At 38.3% G+C, this 21,949-nt stretch overlaps 1 protein-coding gene across 2 annotated transcripts in view; it reads left to right on the forward strand.

The window, feature by feature from the left end:
- Positions 1-21,949, forward strand: part of Gria3 (glutamate ionotropic receptor AMPA type subunit 3) — a 263,872-nt gene that overhangs the window by 63,948 nt on the left and 177,975 nt on the right. For both annotated transcript variants that reach the window (XM_027932362.3, XM_027932354.3), the window contains exon 3: positions 4,382-4,621. In XM_027932362.3, coding sequence (XP_027788163.2) covers positions 4,382-4,621 — 240 coding nt within the window. The remainder of the gene's footprint in view (positions 1-4,381; positions 4,622-21,949) is intronic.

A 21,949-nucleotide genomic window follows, 5' to 3' on the forward strand; every position in this document is an offset into this window, starting at 1 on the left:
TAAGATGTCAATAAAGCATTTCTAAGTGACTGGTTCATAATTCATTGTGTGACCTTGTATAAGATACTTCCTTTCTTTGTGCCAGTTTCTTTTTTTAAAATTATTTTTTAGTTGTACAATACCTTTATTCTATTTATTTATTTTTTCATGTGGTGCTGAGTATCGAACCAAGGGCCTCACACATGCTAGAACAGCCCTCTACCACTGAGCCACAACCCCAGCCCTCTTTGTGTCAGTTTCTTTATGATAGGGAAACAACAGACCAGTGGAACTCTCTTCAATCAGTGGAGCTCCACTTGCCTTTTTTATATATTGGACATTTCCACCTAAAATTTCATTTGTAGAAAGGATTCCATCACTAAATTTTATGCTTGAAAAAAAATCAATGAATTAAAAAAATGTTTAGTTTCTTTCTAGCTCATTCTAAGGACCTTAAAACATACAACCTATCCTGTGGGTCAGATTAGTGTTTTATTCAGCCCTACTTTCTGCAGCTAGGAATAGACCCAAGAATCTTCTTTGAAAGGCCATTCTTGGGTCCCCTATGCCCCAGCTTCTTTCAGAGACTATTAATCTTGTCCTCATATGGTAACTATTATTTTCCATTGAGCTACTCCTCACTGGCCCTTCTAATGTTATCTATAATTGTTGGAGTAGATGGAGCAAGGATAACTCTACACAAGGGTTAGTATTTCCAGGACAGCTTTATCTCTTTGATATGAAAAAGAATAGAATGTTTTCTGATTTTCTCTCAACACTTTTTAAACGATTTTATTAGTGCATTACAGTTATATCTAACAGTAGGATTCATTTTGACATGATCATACATGCTTGGAATATAACTTGCTCCATTTCAGCCCCTGATGCATTCTCTTTCCCTCCCTTTTCCCTCTCCCTATTTCCCTTCCTCTACTCTGCTGGTTTTTCTTCTATTTTTAATAATCTTCTTTTTTATTTCTACCACTATGTGTCTGCTTTTTAGATTATGGTAGCATACTATTCCCTGAGGATTGCTAATAATCTATAATACTCTTTAGTCCTCACCTGAGTCACAACCAAAGGTATATGTTTAGTTTGGAATATTTGATTTTCAGTTGGTTCCCTCACACCTCCTTCCCACTCCTTCCTATAATGTCTTCCTTTGTCTCATTCTGCTCACCATCATACATAGGCTTAAAATTTTCAAAGGGTACACCTTTCTGGAGATGATTCATAAAATTTTACTAAAGTCTGAGTTTTACATATAAAATCTGATTCCCTTGTTATGAAGTCCTAAGAGAAACAAAAATAAAAGAATAGTGTCTAGGTATATGTGTTTTATATATTTTTAAATGACTAAAATTAATGATAAATATGAAATCCAAGATAACAGTTATGGAAGGAGGGTTGTCAAGAAAGAGGTAAAATAGGGAGAAACATAGAAGTAAAAACAAGTTGTTGGTAATGTTACAGTTCTTGGGTTGGATGATGGGTTTATAGCATTGTTATCTAAATAAATAGATAAATAAATTTAATAAATAAAATATGAACATTTCACATTTAAACAAGTAATGATTAATTATATACCCCAATACTCAAAAACAATAGAAGAATAATACCATATTTTTCCATTAACCAATTTCCCCTCAATTATTATCCATAATCTAGTCTGGCTGTTGAAAATATGTTTCATCTTCCCAGAAGTCTATATTTGTATAGGGTTTATGGATCTTCATCTCCTACTTACTAGTCAATATGGACCTGAGAATTACCAGCTATTCACTAAATCATTCTGATTGAAGGATCGTGATTCTGTGTTTCAGCCATCTAGTCCCATGACCATTAGTAAAGACAGGTTGTTTTTCTAGGGCTACCAAATAAAATCAGAATTGTCAGTTGAATTTGAATTTCAGATAATCAACAAATATTTGTAATGTATGAATTTGAGACATATTTATACTCAAATAACTTATATATCTGAAATTTGAATTAATTGAACATGTCATATTTTCATTTGCTTAATCTGGAAACCCTATATGATATGGGCCAACAGTTACACTTCAATGACATTGTTGGATTTGGGTCCCAAGGAGTGTACGTTTTGAAGACAGACAGACTCAGGTTCAAATCCTGGCTCCTTCACTTAATAGCTAGAACATTTTTCAGTCTCAGAATTATATTTTAGAAGCAATTATTACAGGATTTTATTGCACTTTAATCTATGAAATTTTGTGTTAAACTTTGTGTACAAAAGTTATTTTAACAACTTTTTTAAAAACACAATTCACAACAGCTATACCATTGAACCAACCTAGATGCCTATCAGTAGATGAATGGATAAAGAAATTGTTGTGTATATACAGAATGGAATATTACTCAGCAATAAAAGAGAATAAAATCATGACATTTGCAGGTAAATGGATGGAGTTGGAGAATATAATGCTAAGTGAAGTTAGCCAATCCCAAAAAACAAATGCTGAATGTTTTTTTCAGATTAAATAGTAATAGTAGCAATGTATTAGTAGCTTGTGAAAACATTGTTTGTATAGTACTTAACATAGTGCCTAGCTAAGTACTGTTTATCACTATTATTGGCTGTAATTATTATCAGTGGCTGTTATCACACTTATTACCAATTTTGGAGAAAAATATTAGCATAAAATTGGACAATCTTTCACAGAACATTATATGTACTAAGATTTGAACTGGTATTGCAAAAACTTTCCATTTATAAGATTAATTTGAGAATGGGATTTTTCTTTAGTGTCTCCCTTGGTAATAACCAAAGGCATCCTTTTTGGTTTTTGAGTACTCCCTGTGTCCCCTGCCAAGAGGTACCCTAGATTCACTCTCTAGCTGGCTTTCTCCTTTTAACATAAAAACCTTTTCTGTGCATGTGTTTTGAGGTCACTTAGAATTCCTCAAGTAGAAGGCTACTGTTTCCCATGTTGGAGATGACTGAGTGGCTGATAATCTTTGAAATGGTACCCTCAAGCCAATGACTAATGAGTTGGGCTGATAAAAGAGAGCAGCCCTAATAAACAGATTTAAATGGCATGTGCAAAAAAATAAGATACCACAGACACTGAAAACTATATTTCTCACAAGAGGGTCAAGAAATAAGTTAATTTGGTTTTCCACTTGCCTTCATCCTACATCTAATGCCGTTCTTCTTTTTAGTGCCCAGTACCTTTATTGTTTCTCCTCCCAGTGAGGATCCAATTCTGTTCTCCAGTCCACTCATTTCCATCAAAACTAATCTTTTCACTTTCCCACTCAACTTGGCATCTGAATGAGCATTTCATCTTACCACGATAATGGCCTTAAAATATTTTATTTAATCCTCCTCCCAACCCACAAACTCTTTTTCAACACCCTAAACCTGAAGCAAGCCTAACACTGGCACTTAGGGTTTCCTAGCAGAAAGGGAGACCATGTAGGACCCCTTAAATCACACCACATTAAGCCTGTTATGTCTGCTTCGCATGAATGGAAGGGAGCAGTGGTGCAGATAATCTAAAGATCATTTCCACTTGGTTTGGGAATGCACCACACGGTGTTGTTGTAGCTGATTTGCTTTGCTAATTATGTCCTCCTGAAGCTAATATTGAAATTGGTTCACATTTTTTAAGCTCATCTGGGCCAGAAGAGGGAAGAGGCAGTGACATGGCCCACTTCGAAATGAAGGAAAATGGACAGCAACCACGAGGGGGACATGAAATTTTCACATGTAGGATAATGAATATACAAAATAAATGCAAGATAGAACTTTGTCAATTGTACATGGGCAGAATAGGCAGCCACCTACCCTGTGTGACTCAATAGGCACTGAAAGACCAGTCATTCCCAAGCATGCCCAGAATCTTAAGTCCTCCAAATCAGTAGCCTACACTAAGGGTCTTAATCATACAAAAGCTGTTGTTGAAGCATTGTGTAACATAGCTACATGTCATTAGCAATTAGTTTGACTAAATTATCAGTTTATTGTGACATGAAAGAAAAAGCACTGAAGGGGTGGAAAGACCCCTTGAAGTTGTAACTTGATGGGGTTATAGCTATACTAAAAGGTCCCTGGGCAGCTATGGTGAAAATACAAGAGCCCCAAATGCCTCAGAATTGAGCTGGGAGGGTTGCTGAAAGAGGGCAAGAAAGTTTGATCTCTTTCCTTCCCACATTTCTTTAGTTTCCTCTGGTCATAGTAGACATAGACAATATATAACTATTTCATATAAACTCTTGCCTTTCTTACTCTTCTCCTGCTGTGTAACTGGGCTTTCAAAGGCTTCTAGAAATTTTCTGATGTTTTGCTTTTCTTCTGAAGCATGTAATTTAGAGCTTAACTGTATATTGCAGCAAGGGACAGAGGGCCTATTGAAATTTCTTTTTCTTTTTCTCGTTCCAGTCTGCTCCCAGTTCTCGAGAGGGGTGTATGCCATCTTTGGATTCTATGACCAGATGTCAATGAACACCCTGACCTCGTTCTGTGGGGCCCTGCACACGTCCTTCGTCACACCTAGCTTTCCCACTGATGCAGATGTGCAGTTTGTCATCCAGATGCGCCCAGCCTTGAAGGGCGCTATTCTGAGTCTCCTGGGTCACTACAAATGGGAGAAGTTTGTGTACCTCTACGACACAGAAAGAGGTAAGAAGAGGTATCTGCTTCCTTATTGGTTATTCTTGTAATAGTGGTGTTCCATTTCCAACTCATTGCCTTTTTCTTCCCCCCAAAAATAAAATATAGTACTCTTTTTAAGTTTTTTGTATTTAATATTCAAAGGAAATTAATGATTAAGACAAAAATTAAAGTAATGGTAGTTTTAGAATCTAATTTTCAAGCTGTATGTATATCCTCATGCTGTATATGACTAATGCAATTCAGGATACCCTCTTGGTTGAAACACTGTTGTTGAAAAGGAGCCCGGCAACTCAAAAATGTTTTTCTGTTCCAAAATGCACAAAGCAGATCAGCCTATGGAAAGGCCTAAGCTGAAAAGTTTTGGAAGATTAATCCTGTCAGAGACAATAATTATCCACCTCATAGATGATATAACTGAAGCAAAGAAGGAAATGTGCTTTGTCCCACAGCAGTTACACCATAGATATGGGACTGGTGACAATGTCTTCTGCTTCCAGGGTTTATTCTACCAGATCACATTAGGTCTTCAACTTACAGGGCCTCAACCATTACCTGATAGAAATAATAAGTTGACACTGACTAACTTGGTCTTTGAGAATAGATGGTTTTTCTAATAGTGATAGAATATATTGAGAACAAATTCTTTTGAAACAGTTTCAGAAATTAAGTCTAATCTTAAACACTATATAGTAAGGTGTATTAATTAGCTAAAGCACACACATCATAATTCAGCTAAATGGTCTCCAAAACCCAGTTGATGTTGAGGAGTTGGTTTCTGAGTAAAACAAAGGGACCATCACCAAGACATTCCAGAAGAAAATGTTCCTTAATTAGTCATTTACCTGTAACTCTGGTTATGGAGTAAGAATGATTCTCTCTGGCTCAGGGTTTTCACTCTTAAGGAAGGAAGGGACAAATGGAAGGTCTGTCTTCCAGAGGGGTACCTGGAGAGGAGGTCCTTCTCCTAACTTAACTTGAAAGGCCATGTTGCTCTTGGCAACCCAGAGTACTCTTTACTCTCATTTTACCATATCATCAGATTCTATCATAAAATAATTAACCCTGTATTTTCCTATGGTACTCACCTCCAAAATATTATCACATTTCAAGACCCTGGAGCAGGAGACCAGATTTCTAATCCAAAATCTGCCACCAACTAACTCTCTGACCATGACCAACTCACTGAAGCTCTCTTGGCCTTGATCTCTCCCCCTCCAATAAGGTGTTGTCCTCTTCTTAATGTAGTATTCTATGATTCTGTGATATTTTTTAGAGATTATGTCAGACACAGGGCACTTTGTATCTTGCTATAATCCAAATATATATTATCAGTTAGTCAATCAATTCTACAAGCCGTTATCAACCAACCCACAGTGGTTTGCTCCAATCCTGTGACAGATGTATATATACTGTGATTCCAATAGGAATGAATAGGAAAGAATATTCATGAAAAAGTTCCTGAACAATACAGAATAATATCAAATTGTTCTGATTGCCTTAAGAAAAGCTATCATTCCAAAAGAAGAGTTTTCAGAGAAAGCTTGCTAGAGATAGCCTTGAGGGATAGGCAAGTTGCAGATTGCAAGAAAGGAGGGAGATGGAGATGGAGGGGAGCACAGGAACAAAGGACAGAGTCAGGAAGGATCTCTGTGTTCAACCAGAGCTTTGTTTGACTAGGGTACCAAAATACTTTGAATGTTCTAATTCACAATTTGCTAAATTTTAATGCATTTCATTTTGTTCAAGAACTGAGAATAAATTAGCCTATTTCCATATAATGTATATAATGCAACCTAATGCATAGCAATCTAGTTTTTAGAACTGAGGTTTGAAAATCAGTTCCTGAAACTTTTCAAAACTAAACATCCCTTCTACCAATACTGTTATTCCCATTTATTCACAAACAGAAGACTCAATTAATATATTCTCTCCTCGTCTCCTGTGACCCATCTCTTTTCATTAGTTCTCTATTAAAGAAAAGGAAGCAAATGTCATCTATGTCTATTTCTTATCCCTGCATCTCTTTTCCCAAAATTTTCTCACTAAGTAGTTTGGACAATTCTATGGTCTCAGAGCCAAAAGAAAACTTTCTTGTGAGCTGAGGGTACAGCTCAGTGGTAGAGTGCTTACCTAGCATGCATGAGGCCCTGGGTCCATCCCTAGAACCACAAAAATTTCTATAAAAATTAAAAAGAAGTTAGAAAGAAACATTTCCGACCCATATTATTTCATATTTCTTTCCCCTGTAGCCTCTAGTGAAACTAATGTGCTCTGTTTTTGAGAAGTACTTTTCATCAATTTTCTTTTTATTTTATTTTTTTTATTAGTTGCTCATGGCAATACAATGATCTTGACATATTATACATTTGATTCAAATGGGGTATGAATTCTCATTTTTCCACGTGTACGGGTTGCAGGATCACATTGGTTATACATCCATGTGTATACATACAGCACTCCTAGTGTCTATTTTATTCTGCTGACCTTCCTATACCCCCTCCCCTCCCCTCCCTCCCCTCCCATCGCCTCTCTCTACCCAATCTACTGTGACACCTTTCTCTCTCTTTTTTTTTCTTCCCCCTCACATCATCATACATGTATTTTGTATAATGATGAGGGTCTCATCAATTTTCGTGTGTATGTGTAGTACTGGGGATTTGACCCAGGCATACTCTACCACTACACTACATCCTCAGATTTATTTATTTATTTATGTTTTTTTTGAGACAGGGTCTTTCTAAATTGCTGAGGCTGGCTTCAAACTTGTGATCCTCCTGCCTCAGCCTCCTGAGCTGTAATTACAGGTATACATCACTGTACCCAGCTTCATAAACTTTTATACTAATCTTCCTCTTGGAAAATCTTCTCAAAACATGGTACCAGTAACCTGCCCCAAAATTTTTAATGGGTTTCTGTTGCCCACAATGGAAAAAGAAAGCAGTCTCTTTTTCAAGACTCTATATGATTATACCTCAATCAACTAACAAGCCTGTTCTCCCTATGCTACCTTGTAAGAAACTTCCACTGTAGGCACTTTCCATTTTCCACTATTGGGCAAATGTAACAGAACCATGCCTGCTTTAGTTGTTCACTTCTACAACTACCTGAAATTTTTCCTTCATTTTGATTATGAAAATCACGCCCATCCTTTCATTTTTCAAAACCCACCTCAAACTCTGCCTCTCCAAGGTATCCTTTCCTGACCACTTAAGTACATACTAGTTCATTCACTTTTTCATTCAGTAGATGCTAGGGTTATAATGATAAGTATGATATATTTGGTTCCTGCTGTTATAAAGCTTATGTTCTAATTAGGGAAATAGACAAAATCAAGTAAACTAATGAATTAATAACATATTTAGATAAGATGCTATGACAGAAACAAAGAAAAAATAATATCAATAGATAGGCCCTAATTTTAAAAGGAGGCTTAGTTACAGCCTAATTGAGATAGGAGCTTTTAAGCTAAGAACTAAAAGACTAGAAAGAGGCAACCATGTGGTGAGCAGAGAGAAAGAGTTTCAAGCAGAAATAGAACCTTAATCCACAATTTTTCAAAAATTATGGGGCTGACTAAGTATGTTATCTGCCCCCTCTGTACAATCTCTTCTTTATTGATCTCTCCATTCCTTATTTAAAAAAACAGCAAATGCAAAGGCCCTATGGCATGTTTGAGGAACTGAAAGAAGACACATGTTGCTAAAGAGTAATGCGTAGGAAGAAAGTTCCCTGAAAGATAATTTACCAGTGATAGGAATATGGATTCTTTTCTTAGTAGAATAGGAAATCATTGAAGTATTCCAAGCAAGAGAGTCACATGACTTGATTTAAGCTTCTGTAGAAAATGGAGTGTGGAAAAAGAAGAGAATACAATTAAAAGACCATTGTGATCATCCAGGTGAGAATGATGGCAGCTTAAACTAGGCTGGAATTGGAGGATTGGAATAGAAATATTGTTTGAGACAAAAAGCAACAGAACTTGAGGACAAAGTCAGACTGCAGGAAGTGAAGGGGAGGAAGGATTCATGGATGGCTACTGAGCTTTTGGCTTGAGAGACTGGATAAGACACTGAGGTGGCTGAGGAAGAGTAGAACCAGTTTCGACAAGCAGCGATCTTGCCCACCCCTAAACACCCACACAACCCTTTTGTCCATGTCATTCCCTTAGCACTTAACCACTTTCCATTAGTATTTCACCAGGTCTTCTCTACACCTTCCCAAGCCCTTCTCTCCAGTATGATAATTTAAAAAACTGGCTAGCCCCTAGATTTATACTTTATGCCTCCCCTAGTACATAGCACAGACCTGATTTCAGCCTCCATTACTGATTCATCAAGAATAAACCCATGTCTGGTTTTAATGTTGGAAAGAAAAAAGAAAAGAAGGAGAGAAAAAAACAGGAAAGAAGGGCATGGGAGGGAGAAAGGATAGGAAGGGAAGAAAGATGATGATGGGAAGGAGAGAAGAAATGAAATTAGGGAGAAGGAAGAAAGGAAGAGTGTCGCGACCCCTTGCCCGCAAGGAAGATGCAACTCAGGAATCTTCTTTCAGCAGTTTATTCAGGTCCCTGATATTTCTTCTTCTTTCTTCTTCTTCTCTTCTCCCTTCCCGGATGCCCCTCCCAGCCTTAATAAAGCATCCCAAGCCCCAATGCAAAGCTGCCGCGTGGAGCTTTCTCAGAGGGTGGTGTACAGGGTGGTGAAGAATCATGTGCCAACTCTCTCAGATAAGGAGTTGTTTGTCACATACTACAGCGCAGCCAGCGCCATCTCGTAATGGCGACCATAGTCTGCAGAAACGGCAGAAGCGGCTCACCACAGAAGAGCATATCCAATTTGTAAACCATTTGAGACAGGTCTTTAGACTGTTCAGTAAAGTAATAGTTTCACATTTTCTTATTTTTTGAAATGATCACCTATTACTGCAGTAATAAAAGCTTTGGGGAAAATTACTGCATCAAAATACAATTTTTGAATATTTCAAATTACATAAGAGAAGTGGAAGATACAGAAGAGAGTACCTACAATTACACTCAAATAAACTAAAGGTACAAATGATGTGACTCTGCTGTGCCAAGAGCAAGGATGAATGAGGAGCTGAGAAATGGGTTAAACATTTGAGGTCATTTACAAGATGTGTAGCACAAACTGGGTATTTTTATCTGAAATTATGAAACACCAAATAGATTTCAGGGACTCATTGGCTCTGCTTTGATTTCTGTCTGCAGAGAAAGGCCTGGTCTGGGGTTTTGAGGTCATCACTTCATTTAATTACTAAAACACCATCCTGGTTCATGAATGCCAAGTTAAAAATTATTCTCTTGGTTATATACATGAAAAGTCAGGTCTTGGAAAAATTATGGGGCTAAGTGTGTTATCTATACAATCTCCTCTTTATTGATCCCTCCATTCCTTGTTTACCCAGTGTCTCTCACTATGGCATATGTCTATGCTTGCTTTCCCTGACATGAGCAAAACCTCAACATCTCTATCCCTACCTGCCTCTATACCTACATAAAATCTTTCCTGTCCTACATTTTGTTCCCACTGATTAATAGTCTTCCTCTGCCAGTGACAATAGCTCAGCTCACCAATTTATTCATGCCAATTTATTATGGCAACTAATGACTCGTGTTACTGCATCCATGGAAGAAAAATATTCAGGCAAGGGACTGCTGTAGAAATAGAACCTTAATCCAAAATGTAGTTTTATTTTTATTATTTTTATTTTTTTATCATCACACAATAACCATACATATTTGCAAGATTCAATGTGATGTTTTGATACATGGGTACATTGTGTAATGATCAAATCAGGGAAATCAGCATATCCATCACCTTATACATTTGTCATTTCTTTGTGTTGAGAGTAGTCAGAAACCTCTCTTCTGGCTATTTTTAAATATACAATACACTATTGTTTAACTATAGTGACCCTCTTATGCAACAGAACATCAGACCTTATTCCTCCTATCTAACCATAACTGTGTATCCATTGATTGACCTCTATCCAAACTTCCTGCCCCAGTGTCTGGTAACCACTACCCTACTTCCTACTTCTATGAGGTCAACTTTAATTCCAAGATCCCATATACTACAAGTGCAGTTTGGGAGGCTCTTTGTTCAAACACCTTCCTATAGAAAGTCCTAGCACCAACCACTTCTTCTGGTTATTAGGCCTATCTTCTTGGTGCAAATGACCTACTTCTGCATGGTGCTAACATTTCCCCCACAACCCCGACATACTTGAGAATTGCAGCCAGACTCTTTCGTGCACCTGACAACTCTCCTTGCCTTCAATGGGCACGGCCCACAGAGATGAAAGAATCTGGCCCAGCTGTGACTCTCAGCTTAGATAATGAGATAATAGCTCTGGGTGCCCTTTGAGGCAACTAGTCCCTACCTTCTTGCCAGTGTTCAATAAACTCCTGCTGTCTTCCATTCTCAACCTGAAACTCCCTACTCAGTTCCCAAGTAACTCTCTGGAAATCAACAGCCTTCTGACAGACCTTTCTATTTTCTCTCAAAGGTTATGGCAGGAACATGGGCAGTTGTAACAATTATCCCATCAGTCAACAAGCTTTCCCTGGTTCTATTTCATACTAGCCCACTCGTGGGATTTAAAAGCAGCAGAATTAGGTGCTGCCTTTGAGGAGCTGACAATACTGTTGCAGAAACAATGATTTATCTTAGGGACCTGGAAAAAAATAATTTTAAACCAGCTGTTCCCACACCCACCAATGACATTTGCATTCATTAGGAGCAGGTGCCTTGGGAAAAGAGTAAAGTTGTTAGCTAGGAATGTGGGAAAATTTTGGAAGGAACTGAAAGACGTAAGTGAAGAGATTCCAGAAGACAAGGAGAAAGGGCCCTTCCTCAGAAGACTCAGTGTTTTCAGACTGGCAGGATTTGAACCCTACTGAGAAATAAGCAGGGCTTCAAACCTGCACACCCTCCTGCAAATTATAATTCACAACCACTTACATAACCTAGTCTCATCCCTTCTGTTCAATTCCACTTTCCCAAATAAAGCACAAGATTGCTCTCTTCCTCTTGCACTCTCATCCTCCTCCTCCTTTACCTCCTCTGTGTCCTCCTTTTCTCCCTTTTTTATCCTCACAAACACACACACCCTAATACGAATTAATAGCACAAATCAGCAAATCGCTGTTATTTTATCATTTTATTACCTTATTTTAATAAGAGCATCTGCCATTTCTTAAGCACTTAGTACACACTAGGCCCTGAGTTTATGGATTAGCACATTATCACATTCAATCCTCATTTATACCCTGCATCTTTACAACTGAGGAAACCAAGGCCTAAGAACATTAAATGATAGCTCTTAGGGTGACGGCTGCAAAGTAATGAAACCAGATTTCCACCTAAGTTTGCAGCATTCCATAGGCCATGTGCTCTTCACTGGCTGTTATACTGCCTCCCACACTCTTTTTTTTAGTTGTAGTTGGACACAATACCTTTATTTTATGTATGTGGTGCTGAGGATCGAATCCAGAGCCTTGCACATGCTAGGTAAGCGCTCTACCGCTGGGCCGCAACCCCAGCCCCCTCCCACACTCTTAACACTTGAAAACACCTATTACCTCTTCTCTTCATCATCCCTTCAGCCATTCTTCAGAAGACCTGGTACTCAGACCCTCTTGGTTGTTTTCCTATGAATGAAATCCAGTTGTCAATTTCCTTCTTAAAGCATGGTGTCCACAAATGAACACAGGTATGCAGGAGGTCAAAAAATACAAGTTAAAGGTCAGATGAGCTACAAAGTGAAAGGCAGAGGAAGGGCAGAGTTCTCAATGCATGCAAAAGGTATGTTTGCTCATGGTGCACAACAGTGAAATGCTGGGGCAAAAGGAACCCATATATTCCTCTCTAAGACAGAGGCAGTTTCCAAGGCACAGAAATATATGGACCTGCAAATCTTCATTTCTAAGGGGCTATTTCTGGTTAGAGAAGAATTCAAGGAATGACCAATGATGGGTCACTATCACGAACTTCTTTTAAGTTCTGGCCAAGCACTGGGAGTAGCCGGTATCTCCATTTAAGAAAATGACTAGCGAGGATTTTTCCCCCTCCTCCACTTTAAGAACTGATGAAAGGATGTGCAAAGGTAACAGATGGCTCCAATTCTAGTCATGTCCATTTGCCTTCTGGGAAAAGTGAAGTCAGGAGAGGTTTTATTGAAATTCAAGATACTTTTACATCTGAATAAATTAGGAAGGTCCAGAGAGTACATTATCCTATGAGAGACAGATACTAAATTCCCCCATTTGAGCAGCAGTAATCGGGGTTGACAGTACCTGAGACACTGGGTAGTTTCAGCAGCCTGCCTAACCTATTGTGATGAGTCTTCAACTATGAGAGCATCTTGAGAGCCTGCACAATAATAATAGTGAATGACTATTTGGACTGGATTGTGAATAAAAGACTGTACATATGTCTATAATGAGAGTTTCATTGAAAATGAAAATACTGAAGCTGTCATATTTTTTAATACTTCGATTTGCACATCCTTGACTGCTTTGGGGCATAAAAAGAGAAAGTGCCGAGCAATTTGTTGTCAGCTCTTGAAATAAATTATCATTTAAACACTTCCTCTCTGCAAAGGTTATTAGCTTACTAGCTCTTTCCTAGGGTTGGACCATCAGTAGGGGAAAAAAAATATCACAAGACATTAAACTATCCTTTCAAAAGCTGAATATTAGTTACTGTGGAAATTGTTCTCTCACTAGCTTAACATATTTTGCTGTAGCTCTCCACTGCTGCAGATTAGACTGCAGCGACTATTAATAAATACTGTCATATTTTACAGCTGTCATGCAAAGCTGAAAAAAGGCTTCGCTGTGATTAGATCCTGTTTACTGTAATATTTCCAGCTCAGACTCAGAAAGGCAGTTTTCCTATAAAGGTATTTTCCATAAGTAGAATATTTCTCCAACGAATGACATGACTAATTTTAATACATCGTTAACTCCTTGGTGGCAGTGAATTTGAGGTTGAATTGACTTCACAGCCAGAACTACATTCCTCTCCAAAGACACATTAAGCTAAAATGTCAAATTTTCTCTCTTGGGTTGTCTTTCATATGCAGAGATGGTGCTACTGTCAGATGTGCTTTGATTCGCTCCCCTCCCCCTTAGAAGGACAAATCTGCACTGGCTTATCCACCTTCTTTTACCTTGTCTCTCTTGTGACTGATTGCATTGTTTGCAAGACAGCTGGTCAGGATTTGGGGTGGGACTGTTACTTCAGTGGGCTATCTAGAAATTCTGCTTCCTGTGCTAAAATGTCATCATATGAGCAAAAGAAATAGATCTCTAGCCCCCCTACCATGCATTAGCTCTTTGGAACAGTACTCACATCTCTGAAAAAAAGGAGGTGACAGCTGGCAGGGTTGCTTTTGCTTTGACCTTCCGTTGCTTTTCATCAATTTCCTTGAGAAATTAACCCCCAGTAAGCTGAATATCTAGTTTTCAATGAATAGTAATCCTTAGACCATTAAAGGTTAGGTAGAGTAGTCTATAAATTCTGAGTTTGGGCCTGAGAGGTCCTTGAAAAGGTTCTTCTACATATTCCTTGGGGAAGGGACAGACTATGATGTAGACCTATGACTTTCAGGTTTGTCCCTTGAAGCCCTTTAGACAACATTTAAAGCAAAGGCATGGATGTTGTGGGAATTAAACAAAAGAATACATGTAAAGTCTTTAGCATCAAGGTGAACATAGTAACATGCTCAATGAATTTTAGCTCTTATTATTTTATTAAATTATAGAATAGTACCCCTCACTGGCAGGGAGGGTAATTTTGTACCCCCCAGGAGACATTTGGAGTGTCTAGACATTTTAACAGCAGGTAAAGGCCAGAAATGCTGCTACACATTCTACAATGCACAGGACGGTAATCCCCCTCCTAGTAAAGCATTATCTGATGTACAATATCTGTAGGGCCAAGGAAGCAGCAGGACAAGGGAATGGCTACCTGAACTCCTCAAGGGGCTATCAATAAACCAATTTAGCATTCATTGAGTGTCATTTACTGTGCCTACATTGGCATTAACAGCTGCATTCAGTAACAGGTAGTCTTTGACTCTGAAGTACTTGTACCATGGCCAGAAAGATGGGTTAAGGTTAATGCATACGAAGCATAATTAGTATGAAATAGCATAAGGCAAGAGCTAGATTGCATGGTACAGATTTGAAGGCCTGTGAGAGTCCAAAGAAGAGAGAGCTCATGACAGGCTGGACTAGTCAGGGAAGGCTTCATGGAAGAAAATTTAAGTGTTTCTGAGCAGCCCCCCCAATCCCCCGACACACACACAGAACTGCCTCCCCTAACAATGACCTTGCCTTGATTGCTTAGGCCAAGCTTAGAACCAAAACAACATGTAATTCCCATCAATGCTCTCAAACGTCAGAGCTCAGGGCAAAAAATACAATTAAAAGAAAAACCAAAAACGGAACAATGTTCCTTTTACTAAATGGAAAGCAATTACAGGGCTGTTGAAAATAGGCAGTAAACAAAGGGAGGGAGGGAAATACTGGCAAAATTCCATTTTCCCAAATAATCCCGTAGCAAAAGTACAATTTGCAACAAAATCAACAGTACTCTCCCTTGCAGTCAAACACATCTTTTGACAACAGCGTGGATACACATGATGCTTTAACTAAACAATGTATGGGGACCAGGAAGAAAAAAATATGGACCAGGGAGAACAGAGGGGAGGAGGTTAAGGTAGAGCACAACTCACTTTGCCCCCCACAAAGCGTCTACAGAGCAGCTTCATTCAGGGGAAAACAGGAGGGGCACAAAATAGAGACTACTTCACTTCCCATCTTCCTGGATCCTTTCCAATCAATAAGTTGCCAGTGTCGGCTGCTGTCCTGCTTTGTCGACTCCACAAACGATCTGATTAATTCTCTGGCGCTAACTGCCTCAGCGGGCTTTCTCTGCAGTAGAACAGAGGCTAATTAAGATCATGTCAGGCGAGGAGGCTGACAGGTTATATTCCTGGGCCACACTGAACTTTTAGAGGGTGCTTCAACTTCACTGCAGTCAGGCAGCGCTTGGCTAGGCACTGATTCCATAGCAAGCCTCTCATTTATTTCCACAGGTTCCTATATCAATGGGCCTCCGTTTTGTCAAGGATTTACATCCTTCTCCTTGGGGTAATTAGCTGCCACTGTGTGCGCTTTCGATTGCATTACTTCAGCTCCCTTTCATTTGAATTTTTAATATCCTTGTAAACAAAGATAACAATTAATAATGGGGTCATTTTCCCTACTAAATCACATGCATGTATGTCTGAGAGAGTGTGTACTTGTGTGTCTTACAGACATCTAGCCCACAGAGGTGATTTTAGGACAGAAAAAGAAGCTCTATTTCTCGCAGCAGGTAGAAAATGGAGGAAACATATGGAACTCATTACACCAAGTGGTGGATTAGACTGAAAATATAAATAGCTCCCCCCCATAAAGGCTTAGATGAACTCATGGATGACAGACCCATACTGAGTTATTAAAGGCAACAGAGATGTTTGGAGATTTCTCTAAACTGAGGTTGTCACAAATTGTACAGTAGACATTTGTGGCCATATTTACCTTCTCAAAGCCATAGAGTCATTCAGAGGACTGACATTGTCTCTGTTGAGTTTTAAAAGATCATCTCAAGAATGCACTATGCATCTAGGAGATAAGGAGGGATGCTCACAAATGGTGGAAAGTTTTCAGGGAATATTCTATCTAGTCTCAAATAATCAGATTAATCAGATTCTCTAACCATGGCAAAGATAAACATAACTGGATACTAAAGATTTAAGGATAAATTTTAATCAGTAGCATACTATTACAATAAGGAAAGAATTCATCATAAACTGAACTCACCTTCAATTTGTACAGAAGTGCCTGGACATTTAGAGGGGAGAATGAGCAAATAGGAGAAAGATTAATGGCTCAGGAAAATTAAGGAAATGGAAACTTAGAAATAATAGGAAGAAGAGACTGGTCTACGTAAAACTCGTCTAGGTGTGTTAACCGGCACTCTTTGTTTTTTGGTTTTTTTTGGGGGGGGAGGGTGAGTTTTTTATTTTTTATTTTATTTGTTATATATAACATCAGAATGCATTACAGTTCATATTACACATATAGAGCACAATTTTCTGTATCTCTGGTTGTGTAAAAGATGGTGGAATGAGATGGACATCATTACCCCAAGTACATGTATGAAGACACGAATGGTGTGAACAGGCACTCTTTGAAGTCAGGTCCTGCCCTGCCACAGTGGCCCTATATTCAAGTGTTAGCTGGACCAAACAGTAAATTCTTTTGGTAGCCTTGAGTTTTCTAGGACAGGCACTTTAGGGGTCCTTCTAGGGTTGTCCTAGGGATGTAGCCTAAGTAGTTAGAAACTATGTTAGCATTTTGTTCTAGCCTTTATAGGCCAAGGTTCAGATATAGTCAAGCAGAGGGCTCAAAGGAGCCTGCCAAGAATTGGTCAAGGACAGAATTTTTTGTCATCACACATCAAGAATGCTCTGTTGTGAGATGCACATGTTCCAATTAAGGGTATTGAGGAAGACGATCATCAAACTATAACCTCAATTCCAGGTTAAGCTCTGTCACTAACTAACTGTGTGATCCCAGCCAAGTCACATAGCCCTTCCTATCCTTAGTTTCCACATCTGTAAAATGAATGAGTGGACTCCATCATTCTGCAATTAACAATTCCTAGGAGTAGGAGTTGTATGTTGTGGGCATTAGTGGGGTTATGGAAGGAAATGAGACATAGCGCCACCCATGAATAACTTTATAGTTTAGAAGGGCAACATAAACATGCAAATAAATAGAATATCATGATTCTTTGAGATTCTAAAATTCTGTTGGCTATTGTAGCACTTCCATTTATAATGAAACATGTTCATGTTTCCAATGGCTTTTCTTAGGAAGGTTGTGGAAACATAAATAACCACCTACATTTTCTTTGGCAAATAGCCACAGACCCCAGAACATTCAAGTTTCTTTCTTTCTCATCTTTTAGCACTCAGCCCTTAATTGTTCCAGGACCCTGTATGATAGGGAAAAAACGGAAATGATGCTGGTTTATAGGTTAGGATGTCCTAGTAAATCTTAAAATCTTTACAGGACACGCCTGCACCATAGACTGCCACCACACACTTCTAATAAGATTTCTTTTAAGAAAATTGGCTGAGATTCTCAATAGTGGTCACCCCTCGGTTGAAAGTCTCTACTGTCAACACCCATTTAAGTCTTAAAACATGACCTTCAGTCCTTTGTAATCTGCAAGCTTCCTACCAATCATTATATGAATTTCTAAGATAAAAGACAAAGCAGTTTTAGGCTGAAGTTGTGGCTCAGTGGCAGAGTGCTTGCCTAGCACGTGGGAGGCCCTGGATTTGATCCTCAGCACCACATAAAAATAAATAAATAAAATAAAGGCATTGTGTGCATCCACAACTAAAAATTAAAAACAAATACAAAGCAGTTTTATCTCTTGAATATATCCAATTTCTCTAAAGATTCAAAATGTTTCACTAAGTAAAGCAGTCACAGTGTCACATGGGCTTTCCAGAGACCTTGTCCCTCCCCCCAATTCTGATCTATATATCTGATTTACCCCTAAACCTTTACCTTGATGCCCTACCTGAACCTGAAACTCAACATTCTGAACACTGAGTTTATTCACCTTCCCCAGAAAATCTTCTCTTCCTCCTGTATTTCCAGACTGAGTGAATGGCACTGCCCCATTGCCCAAAGCAGAAACCTCATCCTTGAAACTTCCCTGTCCACCAACTCTCACATTCCATCACCATGACCCTCTTTTACATCTCCACTACTTCTGATTAAAGTTCAGGCTCCTATCACCTCTTACACCATCCTGCTAACTGATTTGCCTGATTTTACCTTCTCCGCCGTTGCCAAATAGCAATCTTACCATCACATCATCCCCCTGGCTTAAAATCTTTCAGGGGCATCTCAATACTCTTTTATATTTTTAAAAAAGTTTATTAGTTATTTTTAGTTATACAGGACAGCAGAATTTATTTTGATATAATTATATCTTATGGAATGTATCTTATTGTAGCTAAGACCCCATTCCTTTGGATGTACATGATGGTAGGATTGACTACATATTCATATAAGTACAAAGGAAAATTATTTCGGATTCATTCCACTGTCTTTCCTTTTCTTATCCTTCCTCCCTTCCCTTCATTCCCCTTTGTCAATCTACTGCATGTGTACTCTTCCCTTACCCCTTATTTGGGTTAGCTTCTACATATTAGCAAAAAACATTTGAGCTTTGTTTTTTGGAGACTGGCTTATTTCACTTAGCCTGACAGTTTCCAGGTCCATCCATTGACATGTAAATGTCATAAAGTCATTTTTCTTTATGGCTGAGTAACACCCTGTTGTGTATATATACCGCAATTTATCCATTCATCATTACTCTTAAAGTCAAACTCTTAAATTCTCAGCATGCCACATGTGGCCCTTTACAATCACCAAAATTCAATCCATATTAAGCCTTGTACATTCTAGGTAAGCACTCTCTCACTGAGCTACATTCATAGCCCATGGTTCCCTTTTTTCTTTAATTCCTTTGCACATAGGGTGGATTTGTTGTAGTTCTCAGCCACTTTACTCCATCCTCCTGCCCCCACAAACACTTATACAATCTGGAAAGTAAACATATTCTTCAAAACTCTGCTCAAATATTTGTTTCCGCACGTCTTTCTCCCTGCCACCCTCTCTGCCCTCATAGTACTTTGTATTACTTCTAGTACAGCACCAGCCAAAAAAATTGTATTATTTTCATCTATGTATATCTCTCATAATCCTAATAAATTTCTTGAAGAAGAGATTGTTATCTTTTTCATTTCTGCCAGGACTGTGCTAAGTGCTGAGTTTAATGCAGTACCTAGTTATTATTTTAAATTGAACAAATGAATGAGTGAATGAGAACATTTAAGCTAAAAAGAAAATGTAGATTACTGGGGCCTGGAGAGCTAGAGAAGGACGTGGATATGGACTTGCTGTGCCATGTGTAGATGGTATCCTCAGATCATACATTAGATAACCACCTTCCTCCTATGCACTGTGCTAAACCTGATTTTGAGTCCTTCTGTGACTCAGCCTCCACACCAAAGATATTACCTTCGCACTCCAACTAACTTGGAAGCAAAACAGTTATTTTAGTGCTAGAAACTTTAGTTATATGTTTTTGGCTAAAGGACAAACCTGAAGTATACTAGATGGTCCCTGAATCTCAACCAATACAGAACATTAATATTTGAGGCCTTTCAAGAGTTAGCATATAAATGTTGAACTATTTCATGCAAACCACATGAATCCTCTATAGACGAGCATAGCATGATATTAATTTCCACAGCTCTCAGGGAAAAACAAAAGAAGGCAAATTATTTCAAAATGTCTGTATAGGTAAAGTGACAAAGATGAAAAGTAATGTGAGTGCTGATGTAGTCAGTTCTCACTTATTATACCAAAAGAGGCAAGGCAGACACAGATAATCCAAACAGCATTCCTGTGGGCAAGAAACAGTGTCTTTTCATAACAGTTTTCCTTCGTGGCTCTAACCTACTTAGGCTTGGCTGAGCATGGGAAGTAAGAAAGGTGTCCCAGAGAAAGGGATCTTTAGGATGTCCTTTCAAATTTCCCAAAGACAAAAAGCACCAGTTCAGAGGACTACCAGAAAAATAATATTAAAATAATTGGACGGAGCCCAGCATGCTGGCACATGCCTATAATCTCAGCAACTCTGGAGGTTAAGGTGGGAGGATTTCAAATTTGGGGCCAGTATTGGCAACTTAGTAAGACCCAGTCTCAAAATAAAATAAAAAGGGCTGGAGATTTATCTCACTGATAGAGCACCCCTGAGTTCAGTCCCAACACTGCAAAAAAAAAATCATATGGAGAAATAGAAGTAAATGGTGGGAGTGGGGAATGGACACAAAAGAAAGGAGAGGGATAAAAATGGAAGTATCAAGGCTCCAAAGACAGACATTGCTGATCTTACAATGACCAGTCTTATTCCTAAAACTATAATGGCCAAGAAATACAAATAAAGAAAATCAACAGTCAAAATTTGCAAGCCTAGTAATTTTGTCTAAAGTGATTTGATGTGAGGTTTTATATTACTTTTGAAACTCAAAAGAATTGCATCAACTGTAAAATTTCCATGTTCCAACAAGCAAACTACAGAATTATCCCACAGAAGCATTTTATACTTCTAGAAGCTGAGAAAGGCTTCCAAGGATTAGTCAGGTCACTTTCTCTCTTGGAAAGCTTTTGGCAGAAGAATGTTCCTTGTGAAAGTCCTGGAAAGAATTACTGTTTTCACTTGGCACAGTGTGGAAGTTAGCCTTAAGTTATAACAGGTAACTTAAGGTAAACAGGACACTAATATTACCAAAGCTACCTATTGTCTTCAATCCTTTGACTACTTCCAATAATATGTGTGTCATGTTTCATCAATAAAGTAGAAATTTTCAAAAGCAGGACTAAGACGTTAATAAGTGATTTTTTTATCCCACCACTTTTATCCACCTAGCATGGTCTGAATAGTAGTATTAAAAATTATCTTAGACATGTCAAGCTGGAAAGGTTTTTAAAGTTCTTAAATCTGAGGTTTCAGGTTCTGAAAAATGAATTGGCCCCATATTTTATCAAGTTGGTGAGTCTCCTAATCTGTAATTCTACTTAAAAAGTGGGATTCCAAAAATCTAAAGGCTGGCCCCAGATTTATTGTATCAAGCCTTTTCTACCATGTCTCAATTCTTTTATCTGCATAATGATGGCAATAGACTTTGCACTTTATCTCATGGGAATAAAGAAATATGACATAATGATGTAAGTTAAAATCAAATGCTGAGTATGGCTGGGCAATTGGCTAAAGCTAAAAGAATCACTCTGTAGATAAGTGGTTAATATGCAAGAAGAAGGGCTCATCCTTTTGTGTCCATGAAGTCACAAGGCTCTGTGTAAGGCTCTACTCAACTGAACTGAGTCAATGTACCTTCCCATGTTCTTCATATTTTCACCCACTCAAGGGATCCAGTCAGTTCCCTCCATTCCTTGACTTCACTTAAGAAGTCAACAAGTCACAGCATTAAATGAATATATATATATATATATATATATATATATATATATATATATATATATATATATATATATATATATAAAATCAGAACAATGGCTCCTTTGATATCCTTGGGCCATATTATGACTGGAGACAGGCATTAAGCCCCGTGTTGCATGTCTGTTTCTTCACCCTTAAAAGGAAT

The sequence above is a fragment of the Marmota flaviventris genome, chromosome X, assembly GCF_047511675.1.
Source record: "Marmota flaviventris isolate mMarFla1 chromosome X, mMarFla1.hap1, whole genome shotgun sequence".
Lineage (NCBI taxonomy): Eukaryota > Metazoa > Chordata > Mammalia > Rodentia > Sciuridae > Marmota > Marmota flaviventris.